Genomic DNA, 23616 nt, shown 5'->3' on the forward strand with positions numbered 1-23616 from the left:
AGTGTTTTTTTTATTTAAAAATACTGTGATCATTCCAAAAAACTGAATAATTTACTTTCACATTATCAAAGCCCTTTAATATGTTGGAAAATACATAAAGGGAGGAGCTCCTCAGTGTTTAATGTGGATAAATAGCTTTAAAAACCAGAACTATCTTGCCCTCTGTCAATCATCTTAAACTTCTTACCTTATCAGTTTCTGTGTGACCTATGCTCGCTTGCCTTCCTAAAACACCCTGGGAAAGAAGCCGCACACACACACACACACACACACACACACACACACACACACACACACACACACACAAAAAGCCGTCTTTCATTACAGCCCTCCACAGGGAGCAGGCGGTGAGCGAGAGAGAGAGAGGAATAGAGACGGAGAGGGAGAAAGCGAGAAGAAGAGTGTGAGGAGGAGCGAGATAAGAGAAGGAGAAAGCAGTAATAAGGAATAAGATATTGAGAGAGATTCAGGCAGAGTGAGAGAGAGGGGGAGGGAGAGAGAGAGAGAGAGAGAGAGAAGAAGAGAGAGTGACGGCTCCCAGACTTCTCTCGGTGGTTTGTGCACGGCCGGTGTGTGTGTGGCTAGTGTGCGTGTGGCCGTGGCAGGGATGGCGTCGGAACCGGGCACCCAGTCCAGGGTGATGTTTCAGACCAAAGAGGAGGAGCCCCCCCATCGCAAACTGGGCAAACTGACCGTTAAATACAACCGGAAAGACCTACAGAGGAGACTGGACATTGAGGAGTGGATCGATGGACAGCTGCACCTGCTGTATGACTGCGAGGTAAGAGTAAGAGAGAGAGAGAGAGAGAGAGAGAGAGAGAGAGACTGTGGTAGTAAAATATGTCAGGTTGTTTTGTAGGGGTTTTGAAGGAGGTTTGAAGCTGTGTGCTTTCTCCAGCTCTGTAAATGATCTAAATGGATAAAGTGAGCAGGTGCACACCCACTGAAACACAGAAGTGAGTGTATTATTGAGCTCCTACAAATAAGTGATTAACTGCCCGTTTTTACCAGCTTTACCAGCTGTTCAGAATCCAGAAACAGGGCTATTATAAGCGGTTTGGACTAATTCTGTGCTGCAACATGGGTGCCAAAGTTTACATGGAAGCTCTGTGAAACCAATAGCCTACTGTTGTGAATTGGCCTGGCATGATCATCACTTCGTTTATGTTTATGGTTATTCTTTATGGTTATTTTATTGGGCAGAAGAACATGACTGGCTTGCTCCAACTACTTTTATTTCCATATGCCTGCCATCAGGCTGCCTCCCTTCTCAGGACATAAGCAGGTTTTACTGTTTGTGGTGTTTTCTCATTGTCCACTTTATTAAAAGCACCTACAGTGCTGTGAAAAAAGTCAATTAAAACAGCCATTAAATAGAAGTCTTACAGTAGTGTCAGCATATATATATATATATATATATATATAATATCACTGTTGTCAGATCTAAACCTTGTATCTCTGACATGAAATGCTGACATTACAGGAGAAGGAAAAAACCGATACGAGGTTTTGTTCTGACAGCAACAATGTGTATACACTTCATTAGGTACACATTGCAGGTTGGACCCCTTTTGCCTTCAGAACTGCCTTAATTCTTCGTGGCATGCTTTCAACAAGGTGTTGGAAACATTCCTCAGAGATTTTGGTCCATATTGACATGATAGCATCCCTGCAGATTTGTCGGCTGCACATCTATGATGCTGATTTCCCGTTCTACCACATCCCAAAGGTGCTCTATTGGATTGAAATCTGGTGACTGTGGAGGCCATTGGAGTACAGTGAACTCATTGTCATGTTCAAGAAACCAGTTTGAGATGATATGAGCTTTGTAACATGGTGCGTTATCCTGCTGGAAGTAGCCATCAGAAGATGGGTACACTGTGGTCATAAAGAGATGGACATGGTCAGCAATAAGACTCAGGTAGGCTGCGGCATTTAAGCAATGCTCAATTGGTACAAAGGGACCCAAAGTGTGCCAAGAAAATATCCCCCACACTATTACACCACCACCACCAGCCTGAACCGTTGATACAACACAGGATGGATCCATGCTTTCATGTTGTTTACGCCAAATTCTGACCCTACCATCTGAATGTCGCACCTGAAATCAAGACTCATCAGACCAGGCAATCCAATCTTGTATTGTCCAATTTTGGTGAGGCTGTGCGATTTGTAGTCTCAGTTTCCTGTTCTCAGCTGACAGGAGTGGAAACCGGCGTAGTCTTCTGCTGCTGTAGCCCATCTTCTTCAAGGTTCAATGTGTTGTACATTCAGAGATGGTATTCTGCATTCCTTGGTTGTAGTAAGTGTTTATTTGAGTATAGCCTTTCTATCATCTCAAACCAGTCTGCCCATTCTCCTTTGTCCTCTCACATCAACAAGGCATTTTCGTCCACACAACTGCCGCTCACTGGATAATTTCTCTTTTTCAGACCATTCTCTGTAAACCCTAGAGATGGTTGTGCATGAAAATCCCAGTAGATCAGCAGTTTCTGAAATACTCAGACCAGCCCGTCTGGCCAACAACAACCAGGCCACGTTCAAAGTCATTTAAATCACCTTTCTTCCCCCTTTCTGATGCTCGGTTTGTGCATCAGCAAGTTGTCTTGACCACATCTACATGCCTAAATGCATTGAGTTGAGGCCAAGTGATTGGCTGATTAGCTATTTGTGTTAAAAAGCAACTGAACCTTGGCCAACTAATAAAGTGGCCAGTGAGTATGTATATATATATATATATATATATATATATATATATATATATATATATAGTTTTCTATGGTTCTTCTGCTGTTACAAGCTTGACATTTTAACAAGAGTAATATATAGAACCATTTTCAAAAAGGTTCAGTACATTCTCCATCAGTCTAAAGAACCGTACCGTTTAATCATGCAAAGAACCATTTAAGCATGAAATGATTCTACCCAGCACTCATGGTTTTAAATAGAACCATTGCCATTACTAAAGAACCCTATTTGATGATGACAGTGCTGGTGGTCTATCAGGTCTCATTTTCTCTATATCTTTTAATATTTTTTTTAAACTCCATTTTTTCCTTTTATTTTTCTTTTAACTTTCTCCTTCCTTATGCAAATGGATTATCTTATATATCATCTTCTAATAAATATCTCCAGTAGAGAACTTAATGGCTGTTTTGTCTGACCTTTGCCAAGAATGTTTTTTTGTAGATCCACTTTGCTGGTGTGCAGTTAGAGACCATAGCCCAACTTCTGCTATGCACATTTTGTGTTGGCCATTGTCTTTCATCAATGGCCAGTTTTTGATCACAGAGCCACTCTTGAATGAATATATTTGGGAATTGGGCCACTCCTGATACCCACTCTACCATACTATCTGGTCAACAGCATTCTGTGGTCATCATCTCTCACCAATGAAAAGGAGGCTGACAAATTGTGCACGATCACAGATGGGCTACAGGCTGTAACTTTACACCCATATAGTGGACCTAAAAGGCAGGTGGAGCTCATAAAGTGGACAATGAGTGGAAATACAAGGGGGTTGGATCTAATAACGATCAAACTTACTAGTGCTTCTTTATACAAGTTATTGTATAGCCATTAAAACAGCTCATTCTTTCTGCTGAAGATGAGCATTTCCCCCCTGGGGTGACAAAAGCTCAGACATATTCTAAGTATCTCCTAGTGCTGGAGTTTGCAGTCTGAGCACATCTAAGAACTTGAGAGGTTTATTGCTGCATCTCGGCAGGGGTTGCCATCTGGGTGATCTTGTATATCTTGTAGATACAACTTTAGTCATAGATATGAGCAGCACAGACTGGCATTTCCCCACAAGTGTTTCTACATATTTTATGCATCACAGAGGCAAAAGAGACATACTATTATCTGCAAAAATGAATAAAAGTACAGAAAAGTGAAGTTATCTGCTAGTACTGTTTTAGCCATGTGACATACATTGTCATAACCCACATATGAAATACTATTTAAATACTACTTAAATACAGTGACTTAGAGTGACTTAGAGTTTGACATAGTATGTAAACAAGTATGAAAACATGCCATTTATTTCTGAGTACGTACAGTGCATATATAGAAACTAAGCTGCAACAACAGCTTGTTTTGAATTCAATCTTTTCATGATGTCACAGAAACCTCACATATATCTGTTTATTCAGTCTAGAATAGTCTAGAAAAGTGTTCGTCCCTGGAAAAATGAAGGTTTGGTTGATTTTGTGAAAAGTGAAAATAGATTAACACATCCTCCACAGAAACCAAACTTCACATTTACTATTTACCATCTATTTCACAATTACTGTTTATTTAGTCAACATACTGGGGAAAATATAAAAATATATAAAATGTGGCCTGTACAAAGGTTATGGATCATTTAATGTTCTATGTTTATGTTTTTCAATATGTACAATACGTTTGCAGAAAAACGACAACTTTAAGTTTTAAGTAAGAGGTTGAGTTCACTTACTTTCATGTAGAAAATCAAAAGAACATGTAATTTGGGTATTTTGCATACAGCTGTATAAGTCGACTTTGGGGAGAGAAATAACATACACAAACATTTAGTATCTGGACCCTTTACAGCTCTGAAGGAAAGTTTGTGATTTACACAATGCTAACCTGGAGGATATGAACTTCCATTACCTGCTAGCTCCATTAGCTTCATATCTCCTGTGAGAAACTACAGAAATAATCAAATATCTTGGCTAATCGACTACACTTGGAGTAAGAGGAAACTGCGCAAATTAGATTTTTGGCCAAGCCATCATCATCATAAGTGGATCTTGAGCTCTTAGGACATCTAGAGGCTGGGTCACAACATCACCCACGCTGCTATTTGGAGGAGGTGAAAAAAAACAGTCCGAATCATGAGGGCTGTGTGAAGGCGCTCAGCTGTCTCTGGGGATACCATGGCAACAAGGCCCCAGCCGGCATGCGAGATGGGTAAAACAGATGCACCATCAGAGAGGACAGGGGGAGCATGAGGAAGATAATAATGATTATGACAATGATGATGATGATGGACCAAACATGTTTCTTCATCTTAACACACCAAACTATAAAAAAACAAGAACAAAAAAAGATTATTATGCAAATTAGCCTCAGTGGCTAATGAAAGTACATGTGTGCAGATGCTAAATGCAGTTTAGAGTGCAGTTTAGCTTTTTAAAGCAGGGAGCATAGTCGAAGTGAGAAAAGCTGCTCTAAGACGTGCAAACACTAAAAGCTCTATCTCTTCACCTCCCACTTCCGCTGGTTACCAGTGTGCTCTCTGCAGACTGACAGCGTCATGTAGGCGGGCCTGCGCCAACGCCATGCAGCTGCCTGCCCACTGTAGGCGGCCAGGCAATGAGTGTGAGCTTCAGCTCACAGCAAATGAACTAGAGAAGTCCTTATTACTTTAAAAGTTGGAAAGAAATATCTCTTCAACACACTGACTAATTTAATTTGAAGTTAATGTTCCTAAACTATTTGAACAATCACCTGATGGGACTGTTATATGATGTATTTGTATCTACAGTATTGTTTTCATTATTATTATTATTATTATTATTATTATTATTATTATTATTATTACTAGTCATAGTAGTACAACCCCAGTGTACAGGAGTTGGGACGTTGTGCAAAACATAAATAAAATCAGAATATGATCATTTGCAAATCCTTTTCAGCCTATATTCAATTGAATACACTACAAAGACAAGATTTTTAATGTTCATGTGTCATCATTGGGTATAAAGGGAGCATCCCTGAAAGGCTCAGTTATTCACAAGCAAGGATGGGGCTAGGTTCACCACTTTGTGAACAACTGTGTGAGCAAGTAGTCCAACAGTTTAAGAACAACGTTTCTCAATCTACAATTGCAAGGAATTTAGGGATTTCATCATCTACAGTCCATAATATCATCAAAAGATTCAGAGAATCTGGAGAAATCTCTGCAAGAAAGCGGCTAACAAAAAAAAAAAAGTTTTAAACATGCATCTCTCTGAAAGTACCCCAATGTCTAGAAGCCATGTAATGACCAACCTATCATCATGCCCCACTAAACCCACTGTTTTTTTATACATGCTTCTATAGCAGCAGGTGGCTGAAAAACAAAGTGAAATGAAACTTTGTGCACTCAGTGTAAAAAACTACATTGGTGAACATGATAAGATCTGGTAAATTGCTGTACATGTGTCTCCCCTGTTGATTCTTTCTTGAATGTGTGGCTCCTTTGGACAGATTTACTGTACATTTCTCACCTAGTTTTTTATTTTTTTGTGGCCAAAGCCTTTCCATGGATCTTGGATGCCCCACTCAAGACTAAGTTCTGGCACCGGACCTGAAATGGCATTTTTGTAATATTTATATTTTGAGGGGGGGCAAAGTTTAATGACTGAGGTATACCAATTTCTGAAAAGAAGAATAAACAAGTAGATACATAACTACTTACTTAGCTTATTTTCACACATTGTCAGTATATATGAGGAAACAATATTATTTAAATACTCCAGTGGTGTCCTCACATATAAGGAACACTGAATTCAATGAAAATTGTTTTTCACACCATTGGTTTCTAAATCTCCTCTTCTTCATGGTGGTGATGTTTTATTAGCTTGTAGCTGCTGGATTTTTGGTTATTATTTGGACACACAGATGAACAAATTAAACATTGATAGACTTTAATGAAGTTCTTTAGGTTTCTTCCTAAAAACATTTGTTTCAGTATAACGAGGGGGAGAGAGGAGGTGGACGCATATGCTAAGATAAGCGACTTTTATTGAGAGCTAATCCAGGGTCGTGGTCATGACAGTCCAGGTTCATATATCCAACATGAATAGCATGAGAGTCAGACATAACAAAACCTCAAAAAAGACAAACAGATCCAACAAGCATGCATGCAGCAAACATACATCCAAACATCAAACAAAGACCAGCAAACACAAGGGGCAAACACAGGGCTTAAATACATGAAAATAGTCATGAAACAAGGGGGCAGGACTGAAAACCAAAACAAAGAAGCACATGGACAGGACTGGGAAGTAAACACAACACGAGCACATGGACTGGACTGGGAGGGGCCCAATCGTAACATTCAGAAAAGAACAACATCAGACTGAGAGTAGATTCTTTGTGTTGAGAAAACCTGGAGTCCACCAGACTGCCTGGGTCTGTTTTTCTTATAATTGGGTCAGTGTGTTCATGTTCACTGATGGGATCTTAAAGTCAGAAGTTATAAAGACAAGCTGCTCAAATGGTAACAATCTGAAACACAGGAGCCAAAAAATGACTGTTTAAAATAAATGCCACTTGACATGTGTCAAGGTGCATGGTGTCAAATGTTCAAATTTGAAACCTCAAACCACACCATAGTATACCTTCACACAATCTGTTTATATTTATTCCTCTAACATGTAATAAAATTGCATAGCATGCCATTTTTAAGTATGCACAACTTGCTACTTTCATTATACCATTTTCTTACAGACTTGTTACAGCTACAATTAATAACTTATAATATGGGGTGCTTTAACCTGCTCAGGGGCTCTGGGGTACAGGTGATTGTGGGCTCTGTGGTTGTAGTTTCACAGTGTCCAAAAACTTAAAAAATTAGTTTTTAATAAAAAAATGCACACACTGTCAGTGATTTCCAGTACTGCCATTCACCATCCTGTCACAAACTTAAATGAAGCTGAAGTTAGCTTGTTATGAATTCTGGTGCCTGTAACTACTGCACCATTTAAGCTGGAACAGAATTTTGAATAAGAAGCTGGCATATAGGATGCTAGATTAAGCCTCACCAATTTTGATCCAGAACCAAATCACTAAAAGCTGGTTGGAAATTTGCACTGAACATGAGATAAACTTCAGCTTGAGCTCATATGTGCTACCAGCATTCTGTCCAGTCTGTCAGGTGGTGCTTCTCCAGCAGTGTGGTACAGTTTAATCTGTAAAACCATCAATTGCCAAAACAACTGAGATAACAACCTGTAGTCATCTGATTTAGTGACATAGGCAGAAATCAGTTTTTGGCTCAGACTGTGAAAATGCTATTAGGCCAACTTGATAGACACAATTTGCCAACATGTGCTCCTGAAGAAGACAACATGACACATGACACAAAATCAGAAAAAAACAACACAGCAAACTCAAAAACCCCCAAACCTAATTACTGTAGGTAAATTGTACTGCCATAGTGGGCATGAAAAAGTTAACTTATATCTTTTAACTGAAGCTGGAACTTCAGATTCAAACACTGCCATGCTGATAATGAACTGAGTTTGAAGTAATGGCAGTTAACAATTGCTGCTGTGCAGTGATTGGAGAGCTTAGTGACTGGAGGGTGATAAATCAAAGATGACACTCACAAAAAACAAATCAAAATTCACTATCATAAAATGTCATATTAATAAATTTGATTGGAAGTCTGTTACCAAAAAAATGGCCAATCAGAGGCCCCTGTTTTTCTGCCCTGGTAACTAGAAAGTAGAAACTAGTAAACATGTAATGTTTTAGTAAATACAACTTGTTAACATAATACTACCATATCAATATCTACCTATTACCGATCTGTAAGATAAAGTGATACGCAATTTCATAGCAACAAGCTAAAAAGTGTCAAAGAAACATGCTGATCCATGATATCATGATATCATGCTAACATCAGGCATTAGCATACATAATCCTTAAATAGAATCTTTAAAAAAAAAATAATAATAATAATTTACACGCCAGTCAAGAAGTTTAGTTTTAAACTGCAGCTACAAGGTTAATGTAGCTAAGAAGCAAAGGAAGCTTATACCCTGCCCTTTAGCATTGGACAAACCTCATGCCTAAAACTCACTTGCCTCAGAATATGTTGTTTATAGGGTCTATTGCATGCTTTAGGCCATTTACCCTATACTTGTGCTCTCGCTTTTGGTGCTCAGCTGCTGCAGCAGGAGGCACAAACTGGCCTGTGTTTTCTCAGTTTCATGCATCTGACAAAGTCCTGACTGATTTCTAATAAACACTTTTACATAGCACTGCACATGAGCTAGCATTGCGTGGCATTTCTCTCTGCAGCTGCAACACTGAAGTTGAGAATGCTGTAGTGTCCTGTATACATCTAAAGCCAGAGTATGTTACGGTAGAATTTGAGAGGTTTTTTGAGGCCCTCATACAATATTGTTAATATCCTATACTTTAATGCATGTTCTCAATACAGTGCTTTACATTATCCTTTCATTTTAATCCTTTCAGAGAGAATCCTTTCACACAGGATGAACAAAGGCAAACTATTCTTCACACAGACATAGCAAAAGTGAAGTAGGCTGAAATGACCCAGAAAAATCCCACCTACACACAAAGCTATAATCATACCTCTCTCTTCATAATAGCAATTAGACACTGAGCTAATCTCTCTTTCTACAAAAAGCACTGTTAAAAAGTGATGTTTTGAATGTACGCAATGTCCCCTCTACTCCAAATGTAACTTATTTGCCAAGATATGTTTGATGGCTAAATGTTGCTTCATTGCTTTTGCACTGAAGCTATGAGGCTAATGTAGCAAAGGAAGCTTATACCAAACAATTTGCATTAAGGAAACCATATGCTTAAATCATCGCACACTGGCCTCAAACTGCATGAAGTAATCTCAAATCGCCTTGCTTATGAGTTTCTGGATGCACATGGCTTGCTATTATCTAAAACAGACAAGAGTACACGCTAAATTGAGGCTTCTAACAGCTGATGTTGCTGCTTTGGCTGTACCCTTGTCCTTTTTAGATAACATTATGTCATACAGTGTCAGAAACCACAAAACCATGTCAAAGATTATGGTACACTGTATAGATGGGCTTTTTTTTGGCCATCATGACTACTTTAACGCCGCTTGCTAGCCATAGTACAAGAGTGGCCACGCATTTGTCCACATGGTTGGTAAAGGTGCTGAATTTTGCATGGCCTGGCTGAAAGGTTACGCTGTGGGTATGCCGATTCTTCCGCGTGGAAGCGTTTACAGTCAGCCCCCTGTGTCACCCGCTTAATTATTCATGCTCATCTCTAATGTATGTGGCCACTCATTGGATCCCGCAGTGGCTGTGTGCATCACTGACATCACTGCTATGTCTTCAAAATAAGCAAATAAATAAACACATGATACCAGCCATGGTGAGTTTCAGCTCAGGAAAGGTGCCTGTATGAAAGGTAATCAACTCCAAAAGCACTTTCCTGTTCATCCTTGTTCATTGCCTCTTAAGGATTTCTCTTTTAGAGAATGTGTTAGATGAAACACTGTAAAGACAAATAGAGAAAGTCCACTGCCATAGACAGTATTACTGTTTGTGTTCAGCTTGTGTATTTGGTGCCTCAATGGCCAAAGGGCTTCTCTCACGATTTTCATATCAGAGATTCCTATTGATGGAATGCAGCCATACAACCTTTGTACCATGACGTTTTTCAGTTACAACACCCTCTGCCTCTCTGGCAGGAAATGCAGGATGGACCATGTGATCAGTAATGGAGCCACTTAAGTGAGCCAGCCTCGTCTGACTTCACATGCGTTGTCATTCAGGCACTGGACAGAGCTAGCAATTAGCCTTGTTCATTTGCTCTCCCTGTCAAATGAGTGCAAAAGCACTTCTGAGTATCAAAAGCCTTGAGTGTCAAACAATCAGGGCAGAAGTGTTTGCATTTAAACTACAGATGAGTCTCAGCACTTACATACTGAAGGCTTCATATCATTAAAAAAAAAAACTAATATAAGATAAATGAGCTTCAAGTAGTATGGGAACACTGTGAAAGTTTCAAAACATGCTGTTTACTACTCAGTCCATACAGACATATATGTAAACTAAACTGCAGAAACAGCCTGTGTTGAAGTATTTGCTCCTGGGATGTCAAGGGAAACAACTCATTTACATCTATCCACTGATTTATGTTATTAACAATTTGGCTCTGCCCATTCAAACTGAAGTTCTAAGGAGTGTTTCATCTCTCAGTGCTTTTTGAATGGAGTGCAATAGAGCACAGCAACCAATCAGAACAGCGCTCTTTCACAGATATCGGTCTTGAAGGCACAGTGACAAAAACAGTCTATTTAATTTTAAGGGATAAAGAAAGATTGGGGAATGGTAGTGTAAAAATGTGAAAGGACAAAAATAATTCTTTGAGAGGTCCCTCAATGAAGCACAGAATCCAGTCTTAAGATGGGAGTAATTATGGTGCTCAGACTGGTGTTGTAAAATGACTTATAAAAATCTAAAAAAAAGAGCAAAATCCAACTCTATATACATTTTCACAAAAAACTCTTAATAGTTTTGGTATTCTTTCCAAACTTTTTTTACATAATATACATTGTTGGTTGTTCTATTTATACATACAATATCAATTCTGTATAATAATTAATATCATTTTTATTAGAGAAATAATAAATGTGTTTTTCTTTGACATCAGCTGCTATTCTTTTCAAAAACCCAAGGCCAGGCCCTCCCCTGGACACGCCACTGCATTAAAGATTTTTCCTGCACCCATTTGTCAAAGAACCTTCTTGGAACCTTTAATTAAAAGGCAGCAAAATTTGGTATGTTTGGTGATGGCGCATGTGTGATCCTCCTCATGACACAGCGCTCCTTTCTATAGCAAATACAACTGCATTCATGACATTGTAAACTTAAATTAGTTGACTTTACTTAAAAAAAATAAAATGCAATTATTGTTTCAAAAACATAGTTACTTAACGGGTTCAAGCTTAAATAACTTTATAACTGAGTCACAGTTACTTTCTATTTTTCAGTGATCCAGACTTTCTAAAGAAGTTAAGTTAACTCAAACATCAAAGTCATTTTAAATCATTTCAACTGAGTTGGCTGTATGCTACTCTTGATTTAGTTAGGCTTTTACGTCACATTTAATTGCGCTTTGCTGCAAATCTTATTCGGAATGCAATGTGCTGATGCTGGCTGTGGAATACTTCATTATTTTACATGGAGTGTTTACAGTAAATGATATATACATATAAAGCATGTACAAACACTGAAGATCCTGCTAAAGCCTGAGTATTCACTGTGATGAGTCAGTTATTAATCTGTGTTTTAGTAAACTCTTTTGAGGGATGACTGGACTGGACATTTAGAGTTGGAATTGTACTGGACTTGCATGGGTTCCATTATGTATGGCGAATTATTGGCTTGTCAGATTGTGGGAGTAGCAGTGCACTGCAGCAGGCCATGAGAGCCAAAATAACATTGAGAATTTTGCATTCATTTTTATATTTATTTGTATATATTTATATGTATATATTTTTAATGAAACATATTAACAGAAGTACCACATGAACAAAACTGCTCACTAGTAACAATGAGAAACAGCGTGAAATACATGAAAGTGAAAAGTTTTTGCATTAACCTTTTCAACATATATTGTAAATGGTTTCATGTGCTCTAATGGAAAACTTTACTGAATACAATTAGGACAGAGTATTTAGCATTCAGCCATCTTTACTTTTTCAAAGTATTTTACTCAATCCTAGATAAGAGTCACCCTTTCTGATCTCATCTGTCTTCAAGTAACATTGCCATTCTATTCATAAACTGTTTAGTGCTAATATTCACCCACTAAGAACAGGCCTGTCTATAGAGTGAATGGATCAACCTGAGCACAAATCACTATCACAGTGAGAATAACAAAAACATAAATCATACAACTTTTTGTTGTTTTGTTGTATAAATCATACAACTTTTCATACAACATTTTAACATGATGATATGCTATAACACAGAAATAAGGTTAAGTGATGAGAATTATTTAAAAATTAAGAGGTAATGAACAAAATCCAACAAAAATGCAAAGAATACTGAGAGGCAAAAGACTTATCCAAGAAAGCTGATCTTAACTAGATTTAAAGAAGCCACTGAGCTTTATACAAGAAACAGTACATGCTACTAGATTAGTAAACAAAAACATGTGCATTAGTGAATTTAACAAACGAGCACAGTGAGCCAAAAATGAAAATTAATAACTAAGTAATACCAACAGGATTAATTAATACCAACATGAGAAAACTGATTAAAACTGCTTACTGTCATTACTTAACAACTGCATGTAGGTCAGTGAAACTGCATCAATTGTGTTATTTCAATTAAATGAACTGGGTTGTCAGACTTAGTTCATAAGAGTTTGTTTGGTCAGTGTAATGTTGAGTAAAACTCAGCATTTTTCCCATTGGCTCCTGGCATCATCTATTTGCATATTCTTTTACTTGTTTCACTCTCCCTCTTCATGTTGTCATCCCCACTGGCCTAATAGTCTTTTGGTGTGCATACTATTTATACTGTATGGCTACCTGTCTAACAGTTGACTGTAAGTGCAAGTTACCACATAACTTACTGCTCAGCATAACTGTGTGACAACTCAGTAGCACAGTAACAACCTCATGATGTAGATCTTAAACCTTGTATCTTTGTATTATTTTTCTACCTGTGATTTACTTGAATTCACTGAGTATGTTACTCAGTTGAACATCTAAAAAGTTAATTAATCCAGTGTACCAGCTACCAGTCCTGTGTGGAACTATGTTATATTTTTTTTTCAAGTAAATCCAACATTTCATTTTGTGTAGTACTGATGAATTAAAAAAAAATAGTACCACTATTTGTTAAAACTGTGCTTCAACATAACTGAGTCGTGCTCATAAAATGACCAAGAAGTCATGGTTATTTTACCTTCTTACCCCATATGTGATCTGTGCTGCCAATCATTACTGCTCTGCTTAGTTTTACAGTGAAATTACACCAATCCACAAAACACTCTGAGACTCAGAAATTGTCAAGATTGTTTTCTCTTTGGATGTTTAGAATAACACATTAAGAAATCCCCAGTGTTCAGTTCACACCTGTGGTGTTCATTTAAGTACAGCTGGAATTCAACCCTGGGGATTTTGCTGTGAAGATATTACATTGCAAATGACATGTTTTGTTGATTTTATGAGTGAAAATAACACATCATCCAGAGGGAAAATACTTAAATATAGCATTCATCTGCTAATTTTAGTGCACAGTTTATGTTATCTTGCCAAATTTGACATATATAAATACATAAACAAAAAAATATACATTTATATTTTATTTTTTCCAATATAAAGTACAAACCAGTACAAAGCAGCACTTGTGTATTGGACTGTGCAGAAGTGTGTTCTCTGTGGAGGCTGCATAACTCACTCTCAATTAGCAAAAAAAGACCAAGAGCACCCAAACTTTTGCATATGACTGCATTTTGTGTTTGAAAGCCTCCGGTAAGTCTAAAGTACAGTCACTCTAGTGTTTCACTATCCAGTTTATTAGGTACACCAATCTTGTAGCTACAAACACTATTTTATCAGATACAGTCTGATACAGATATGCAAAGGTTTGAACACCCCTTATGTTTTGTTGGTTTTCTAAGTGAAAATAAGATTAAAAAATAAACACATCTTCTACAGACAACTCAGTTTAACATATTTGAATATAAAAACCTACCATATAGAATGTGCCATTACATCTACATAGGCAGCATTTTGACTGTATGTCTTCCATACAAGTGCTCTTCATCTGCTGCTGCAGTTTATCAGGCCTCACTTTACACCATTTACAAAAAGATAGACCACCACAGGACCACTGCTGACCATATTATTTGGGAAGTAGTCCATTCTCAGCATTCTTGGGAACAATTTACCAGCCAAAAACATCCAGCCAGAAGTTGCCCTGTTGTTAGAAACCGACCACTAATGAATGACTAAAGGATGATTAATGCACGTTTTGTATAGGAAAAAGATGCGCTACAGTCTCTAACTTCACACTTAAGGAAAGGTGGCCAGTAAATGTGCACATTGTTTACAAATCCCAGCATCATATATACTCATACTAGTGTAACAAATGTATATACTTTAAAAAAATGGTCTTCAGAGGTTCCTTAGTAAAGACAACAGTTCTATATAGAACAATTTCATGTTTACATGATTCTTCAGACTGATGGAGAATGTGTTGTATATGGTCTTATATTGAATGTTTATGAAAATGCTTCCATATAGCACCAAAAAGAGTTTTGCTGCAAGCTTGACATTATAACAATAGTAGAACCCTTTTTCAAAAAGGTTCTGTAGAGAGCCATATTCGACACATTCTCCATCAATCTGAAGAACAATTTCACCACACCGATGTTGGCATGGTGACAACAAAGATAACTAACAGGCTTTGTCACAATACTTAAAACACAAAGGTTCTTGTGTGTCTTCTGCTTCATCATGTGTGGAGCTGCATCTCCAAAAGCAGCTCAAACTGAGCTATGACTAAGGACATTCAAAGTGCTCAATTTGCAAGGAGCAAAGGTTATATTAACAATTTAATTACAGTGGCATTTTTTAACAGTTGGTGGGTTGGTTAAAAGTTATGACAGAGTTGATTGAGCACAGGGGATTTTGCAGTTAAATAATTCATATTGGGGATTTCTACAGGTATTTGCCTTGATCTCTTGATGTGTTTAACTCCCGTCAGACCTGCATCTCTAACCATACTGGAGCACAGGGCAAAGCCTTCAGCTCCAGCGCTGACTGTTTATTGGTTTAAAGAGCACACTGGAGGATGGAAGTGCTCGGTGAAGCTTCTCTTTGATTGAGTCTCTCTTCATTGGGCTGGAGAAGCTGTAGTGTCAGGTTTTGTCTGACGGTGAGAGTTGCATTAAACTCACTGGCTGGAAAATGGTCTCCTCTGCTTAGGTTCATTGACTCGAGGTGCTGACTGAGGATTGGGACTTGTGTAGCCATCATTTGTTGGTCTCCTCAACAAAGACTTTAAAATCTAACCTTTCAAAGGTTCCACTACATTTAGAAAAGCTGTAAATGAATTAGAGGCTGTTTTACTAGCATGTAGCACATACACCAATCACCTATAAGATTAAACTGTCCTCACTGTCCATTTTATCAGCTCCACTTATCATGCAGGTACACTCTGTAGTTCTATAATTACAGACTATAGTTCATCTGTATTCTTTGCATACATTGTGAGTCCCTTTACACCCCTTACTGTTCTTCAATAGTCACGACCCCCACAGGAGGTCCACACACCACACCACAGAGCAGGTATAAATTGGGTGATGGATCATTCTCAGCACTGCAGTGACACTAATGGGGTGGTGGTATGTTAGTGTGTGTTGTGCTGGTCCAAGCGTACCAGACACAGCAGTTTGCATAGTAACAGGCTGAGCAAGTGAGTGAAAGAGTGAAAGAGGGAATGAATGCTCCTCAAACTGCTAGAACTGATTCCTAACCCAGTTTCAGGGGAGCGTGTGTGTGAATTCTGAAGTAGCAGCACTGTGGTTATAATAGGCTAATCTACTCAAGACACGTGGAGTTATTCTGCCAATGTCCAAATGAAAATCTCTGTTGCTTTTTCTTCTGTGAATGTTTTATGATATACTTGCTAATTAATGCATTTTCCCTTTCCAAGCTTTCAGGGTCAGTTTAATGAGCTTCATCAGCCATAGCTGTTTGTATTGATTATTTGAATGTGCAGTAGCTCATTACTGTTCTAAACATAGTTTATATCCATTGGTCATTCAATGTTACTACATGAGAAAAAAATGTACGTACTTTTAATGTAGTGCATAAGATATTTTCCTAACTAAAGTTTCAGTGTTGAATTCCACTGTCTCAATATAAGTCTTCAAAAATTGTGAAGGACTCTGAATTTAGCACCTTAAATGCAAGGGTCTGTATGTGGGACCACACTTTAATTCCTTCATCTCTTAACTGCATAAACAAGAGTTGTGGCTTAGTAGTTACAGAGTAGTAAGTAATGAACCTTAATATTAATCAAATCGTATCTGTAGCATACAGTTGATTACAATAAATGACAATAATTTTGATGCTTTGCCTTAAAACAACAGAAAGCAGAAGACTTAAGGGCAGGTATTTAATCTACTGGCCTTTAACTTCAGTCATACACTATTGTGCAAAAGTCAGAGACCATCCTTCTAGTGAAATTAATAACTTGTAGGCCACTAACTATGATTAAGAAACAGAAAACATAAATTGAATGAAAAATTGCACAAAAGCCTCAACAGCAAAATGTAATAATGTGTTTTTCAGTATTCAGTGCGTCTGCTTCCATTCTTTTCTTGCTTTGTTTTTCAAAGAAATCTGCAGGAACAATTTTCCACACCTCCAACGTTTAGTCTCAAAAGCTGGTAGCATTTACTGCATTTCACAATCCAAGTAATCCCTGTAAAATTTAGACTCATCAGTCATTAAATCCTCATTCCAGATCGCAGATGTCCAGTTCTGGTGTCTTTTTTGTCTTTGTCCTTTTCTCAGTAACAGCTTCTCAGCTGTTACGCATCCTTTCAGACTTGTGTTAAGTTGTCTTCTCACAGTGGAAGGATGGACAGAAAGATCTGTGGATTTTTTCGGATCTGAAATAAAATTGGAGCTTGATTTTCTCCACTCTCTCAAAGATGAAAGCTTGAAGTATTATTTATCTGATGGTGACAGTTTTGGTGGTCTACCAGGTCATACACGGTTGTTAGGGGTCCCATTTTCTCTGTATCTTTTTGAACTTCTTTTTTTCTGTTTTTTATTTATTTTCTTTAGATTTTTCTCTGCGTTATGTGGGGGAATTATCTTTCATCTCCTCAGAAAGAGACATTTTATATACACATTGTAAGGAAGTCTGTAAGGCAGCTGAGGTGTGTTTGGGTAGATGGTAGTGTGAATGTTAGTGTCTTAAAAGTTATAGTTTCCTCAGATTTATTGTATTCGAGTTAATTAAGTGGAGAGATTTGGTGTAAAATGTGTCATTCAAGAGAAACTTACTAACTCCCATTGGGTAACAATGGTGGTGATAGTAACACAGAAAACAACTACATGAAATAGACAAAAACAAGTTTCTTTAATCCATTTTTGGCTGAGATATATGTGCAGGGCACTGCTAAACAGTCCCCAAAGGAAACTTATTTTTTGAGATTCAAGACTATTTTACAAACATTACATGTGAAAAGTCATGGAGGTTTACTTGTTATTTTGGATGGTAAATAAAATCTATTTGAATCTAATTTGTGTTGTTGACATCATGAGCCCTGGTTTCTAACACCACCCATTGTAAAGAAATCAAGTCAGCAAGTTTCCCTACCCTGAACTATTTCACATCGCAATGATTTTCTCTTTAATTGTGATTTTGTCTGAAAATTAAATTAACAAAAGTCTCTGACATGTGTCAGTGGTCAGTGTTGCATGTGTTTGGGTCAACATGTTTTCTGTATGGTATGATGTGGCAGATGTTGGAGTATTCCTTTAAAGAGTGTTGTGTAACCCCTCTAAGGCTGAGCAAACAGTGGTTATATGTTTACAGCCCAGTGACAATGCATGTCTATGCAGTAGGACCCTCAAAGATTATGTTTGAAATGTTCCCTTTGGTTTAACAATATAAAATCTGTAATGTTTAACATTTAGCGGAATGTGACATCCTGGGTGTGTCAAATCTGTGTATTTGTAAATATGTGTCAAAGAGGATGATATTCAGCTGGGTACTACAGAGGTCATCAGCTTATAGGGATGACTTTACAAGCTAATTTTATAGTAGCCTTAAGAGACAATAGAGATAGTAATAAAACATGTCAGAGTGAAGTGACGTGTCATTACAGTTTGTAATGCAATGTGGTCATGAAACTACAAACAGCTCAGCTCAGTGGATAACCATTTACACCTCACCCATAACCCTTACTTTGATCTTTTTCCGTTGTGAAGCCTTGCTGTTCTATCCTGATTTAAGTTTGCAACATTACATGAGAGAAATGCAGGGTTAGTAAATTGTTCACAAAGGTGGTGATTGTCATTACTTTATTGACCAATGATGAATCATTTTCTATTCACATCTTGTTTCTCATTCTCTCAAATAAAGAATGCATCCACAGAGTGACACAGAATTGTCTCATTTAAAATGAATCCATCTTTAATTAATCCATTGTAATTAGTTTTTCTGTCTGGTGGGCTTTTATTACAAAAATATATACAGTGGTTGAATTAGGTGCCATCGTTTATCTTCCAAGCCAAATCCCCAGTAACGTTTCGAGAGTTATTTGAGAGTTACTGTTTACAGAGAAGAAATATGGTCACCATCATCTCAAAGCATGCTCTTTCTAGGAGGAAGAGATCCCAGAGTTGGAGATTGACATTGATGAACTTCTGGAGCTTTCAGATGAGGAGCAGAGAACTAGACTACATGTAAGTTCTGCTTTGCTCTTTGCTCTAATAATTTTATGTTGCTCCATGCAAATCTATACAGTGATTAAAATGATCACTTAGGATTTAGTGGTTCTGGGGTTCTAAGTAAAAGACAGGAATGGAGCGTTCTAAAGGTCAGTGACACAAGTGTCTACCAAAAATATCTTAGCAAGTGAAATCTTGGTTGGTGTAATATAGTGGGTAACACCTCTGTCCTCCACATTGCAGACTTGGCACACACCCTACACTATACCAACAAGAGTCCTTGGGCAAGACTCCTAAAACTACCTTCATCTTCCTGTGTAAAAAATGATCAAATCTGCACGTTATCAAATTTGCAACTGGAAAAGAGTGTCTGCTAAATGTTGTAAATGTAAGTCATCTTACATCTAGTCATTATATCTAATATTGCTCATTTTGAATTTTGAAATTGCTGTACGAATATTATCATTAAAGATTATTTCACTTGTTTCTAGATATTTTTACTTAAGTCATTTTATTAAGTGAAGTTATCTCACTGTGAAGTTATTTTAAGAAACATGACTGAAACAAGCAAATGATGTAGAGTGAGGTAGAAGTAGAGTTGGACAGTATGACAGTAATATGGTAGGCCTGCTATATAAAAATGATGTCAATATTTAAAAATCATGAACAGTAAACACATTCAGCACCATTTATTTTTTAGAGGGATCACTGATTTGTGGTGTGGGGCTCACTGATAAGTGATGCTAATAGAAAAATGGACAAATCAGAACCAGAAAAAACTCATAAAAAACTAAGCGTGATTGCAACTTAGCCATGGCAAAGGGCTGCACATATAAAGCCACACATTCTCTATACACACCACAGAACAAGTTTGATTTCAGCTTTCACTCACAACACCAGTCACTTCACTTTGCGCTTTCCTCTAAATGGGCGCACTACCCTTTAGACGGGTGTCATTTAGCATCAGTCAGCTACAATCAAGCCTTTGCTGTGGTGTGGCACGTTTGGCCTGCTAAGCTCTCTCCCCACACAACAGGTTTGATTTGGGCTTACTTTGGCTCTACTTGTGCTCTCTCAAACATTTGCGTCATCTAAATTTATGTCAACAGATCACCAATTTTCAGAATCAAACCTGTTCTGTGATGGGTGGCACTATTTGTATCTGTAGACTGCTTGCTAAGCTAACACTAAGGCAGCATGTAAGGAATCCAAGCACCAAAAAACGAGTTTAACTTTTCTGTCCCTTCAACAGTTGCTCTTTCAGATATGAATCATTATTTTTAATCATCTAAACTTGTGTCAGTACTTTAGTTCAGAATCAAACATGTTCTGTGGTGGGCAGAGCTGTTATCATGCTAGCAAAAATAATGATAGCTAGCACCTCTCTCCTCATTAGCAGTGCTGTTTAACATTCATCAATTGTTCAGTAGATGGTTTGACAGTTATTAAATGATGGCTTGAAAATTGTACTTTGTGTTCATATGCTATAAGTTTATGTGCTAACCATGTAAAGCGAACTATCTTAATTGATTTTGAAATAATGCTAGACAAGTTGGCAAAAAACATTATAACTGGCCCCACACCTCCCTAGACCTAGTGAAAAGACCAACTCTGCTCAGGATTTACTGAACAGAAATAAGAAATTGCATACTGAGCTTTTTATATCATGGATACTTTACTTTTTTTCAGTGATTTCTGCTACGTTATATTCTTGTTCATACAAAAAAGGATCTGTACTGGGGCCATTACTTACACTATGTTAGTAATAAACTGTAGCATTTGCTGATTGTCACAGTCTGTAAGCATTTACACATTTTGTTTTCAGTCCAGCACTGATGACTATAAAGTTAATGTGCAGACTGTCAGTCTTAGTTTGAGAGCATGTACTTCCAAAGGTGCACTGTGCAGGAATTACGACCTTATTTACATAATCTTACAATTTTAGGGAACCCAGAATAAGTGGAAGCTGGCTATGCAGTTATTTGTTGGCCAGCAGTGTGTTGTTGCGTCATTAGTTTATTAACAGTAAAGCAAACAAAAGGCCTGGAATTGATTTTAGATGTGGAATTTGCATCTAAAAGTCTATAGGCAGGCATTATATATGAAGTTATTAAAGATTCGTGGCTCTTGCTCAGTACGTGCAGGATTCCCAGCTGTGTGTGTTGTACAGTCAGGCTAATCACCCTGTTACCTCTCTGCTGAGTTTCTGTAACAGAAGTTTAAAGCTGAAATAAGTCTTTTTTTGTTTTTTTTTTTTCTCACTAGGAGCTTTTGCAAGAGTGTGGAAAGCCAAAAGAGGTATGGTGCAAATGTTTCTCTCTGATCTAAGAAATTCGGTAAAATAGGATGTCAAAGAAACTAAAGATTAGAAGTTATATCATTTTCACATGTTCGCTGTAATTCTGAACATTATCCACATTGCATTACAAATCAAAATGTGTTTATGTAGTGTCCCTGCACAGATGGGTTAGATTGCAGAGGTTAAATTTACTCATTGTGGGACTGAAAAGGGCCACTTAATAATAATAATAATAATCACTCTAGCAAGCACTAAGCACCTTAGGTATCTTATTAACCTGAATAACTGCTTAGCAACACCCTAGCAACCACCCAAATCACCACAGCAGCCAAAAATACCCTACCAATGGGCAAGCAACCACCTAACTACCCCCTAGTAATGCACTAGCAACAACTTAAAATACCATATCAACCACTCAGCAACACCCTAACAATCACCTAAGAATTTAGCTGCCTTAACAAAACCCTAGCAAACACTGGGGATACTATACCTAGCAACAGCCTCAGATACCATAACCCCATACCAACACTATAGCAACCACATGCAATGCCATAATAGCTGCTTATCAGCAACACTGGAATAGCCCAGCAACCACTGTTTAAGCAACCAAACAATTAAAACAACTTTTATTTTTACTAAAAAAACAGTTTAGTCAATTTTTAAATATTATTAGCTGGCTTTGTGAAGCCAACTGAACATAGTTACATTCAAATATAATTCTATAATTACATTTTAATTGCATGTGCCTTATGCAGTTTTTACATAGACATTTGATTTATGTTGTGTATTGAGAAGTTTAAGTCTGAACTTCTGACTTTTTTCTATTTGTTTTGATGTCAAAAAATAAGAATCACAAACTTCACAAAAATGTGAAGGTGTTTTTTTTCTTTCTGCTAAACAAACCTGTATGCACAAACACTTCATATCAAATCAGATAATTCAAATCAAATTCAAATCACAATACAATATTTCCTTTTCTACTTCCAAACACAATTGAAAGTTTAGAATGTGCACTTTTGAGGGAGAGATAGTTTTAAACTACACAATACTTTTGAAATTGCTGGTGATGACTGTGAGTTGAAAGACTTAATGCAGAAACACAGAGAAATGTTCAGTACAGTATCATTTAGGGGTCTCTTCAGTAATTATAAAAATAACGTCCAGATCAAGTGGCTTGTTGATTACATCAAAAAACTTCAGACATCAATAATATTTTCTAAACACTTTAAACTCTGTATCTCCATCTTCTCAGGACTTTATCAACGGGTTGCTTTATCGGATGAAGGGCCTTCGCAAGATGTCAGGACCCCTCAAGAAATAGTCCTAGGTGAAAGTCCAAGCTAATGTGAATAACTCCTACCCCAACCCCACACCCATATTTACCTTTAGCGATCAACATCCATCAAATTATGTAGAATTCCCCTGTACAAATGGGTCAATAAGGGAGCTGTCCATAAATGTTGTTTTTGAGTATTACTATTTATGTACAGTTCTGACAACTTCTTCCAGCAGACATAGGGTTGCATTATAGATAAAATTGTATTGTCTATTACTCATTTTTTGTGACTTGTACATTTTTGGTTGACTATTTATATATTTTGTTCTGGAAAGCATTGAATGTGATCATAAAGAATAACTTTTCAAGTCTAGTCAATTGTCGATGTTTAACTGTGTTGTGTAATCCTTTCTTTTTCTTCGGTTTGCTCATTAACTGCTAAACTTCACTGTTTGCTGTGGCAGAACGAACAGAAGCCTTCAAACCTGAGATATCAGAGAAAATATGAGACTCTTTGCACAGCAGTATAGTTTCTGTGACATAGAACAAATGAGGCCTGTTCTTTCTGAGCCAATTTAATCCTTATTTTCGCTCTTGGCAGTTTTGCCCTGCTTCACAGATGGCATATGCTCTGCCTCTGGGCTTAATATGGGATATGCTAAGTTTGGAAATGGAGCAAAACTTATGGTTTCTTAAGAGTTGTTCTCTTCAAAAAATGAACTAGGATTAGATGAAAGTGATATTGTGTATCTAAGTATGCTCTTCAATATATATGTTACCTTTTAGCCTATCAAAACCTTGTAAAACCATTTTTTACATTTTTATTTTTTACATCATCTGGAAATGCCAGAA

At 37.4% G+C, this 23616-nt stretch overlaps 1 protein-coding gene across 2 annotated transcripts; it reads left to right on the top strand.

The window, feature by feature from the left end:
• The first annotated feature begins 316 nt into the window (after positions 1-316).
• Positions 317-23137, top strand: zgc:162989 (uncharacterized protein LOC100037351 homolog). 2 transcript variants are annotated; one of them, XM_017703222.2, is made up of 4 exons: positions 326-781; positions 19124-19204; positions 21455-21487; positions 22741-23137. In XM_017703222.2, the coding sequence occupies exons 1-4, from the start codon at positions 608-610 to the stop codon at positions 22807-22809; spliced, it is 357 nt and encodes a 118-aa protein (XP_017558711.1). In that variant the 5' UTR covers positions 326-607; the 3' UTR covers positions 22810-23137. The 2 variants fall into 2 exon arrangements, with proteins under 2 accessions (XP_037397699.1, XP_017558711.1); XM_037541802.1 differs by lacking the exons at positions 21455-21487; positions 22741-23137 and adding an exon at positions 19433-19565 and having other exon boundaries at positions 317-781.
• The last annotated feature ends 479 nt before the right edge of the window (positions 23138-23616 follow it).

This window comes from Pygocentrus nattereri, chromosome 10 (genome assembly GCF_015220715.1).
Source record: "Pygocentrus nattereri isolate fPygNat1 chromosome 10, fPygNat1.pri, whole genome shotgun sequence".
NCBI classification, from domain to species: domain Eukaryota; kingdom Metazoa; phylum Chordata; class Actinopteri; order Characiformes; family Serrasalmidae; genus Pygocentrus; species Pygocentrus nattereri.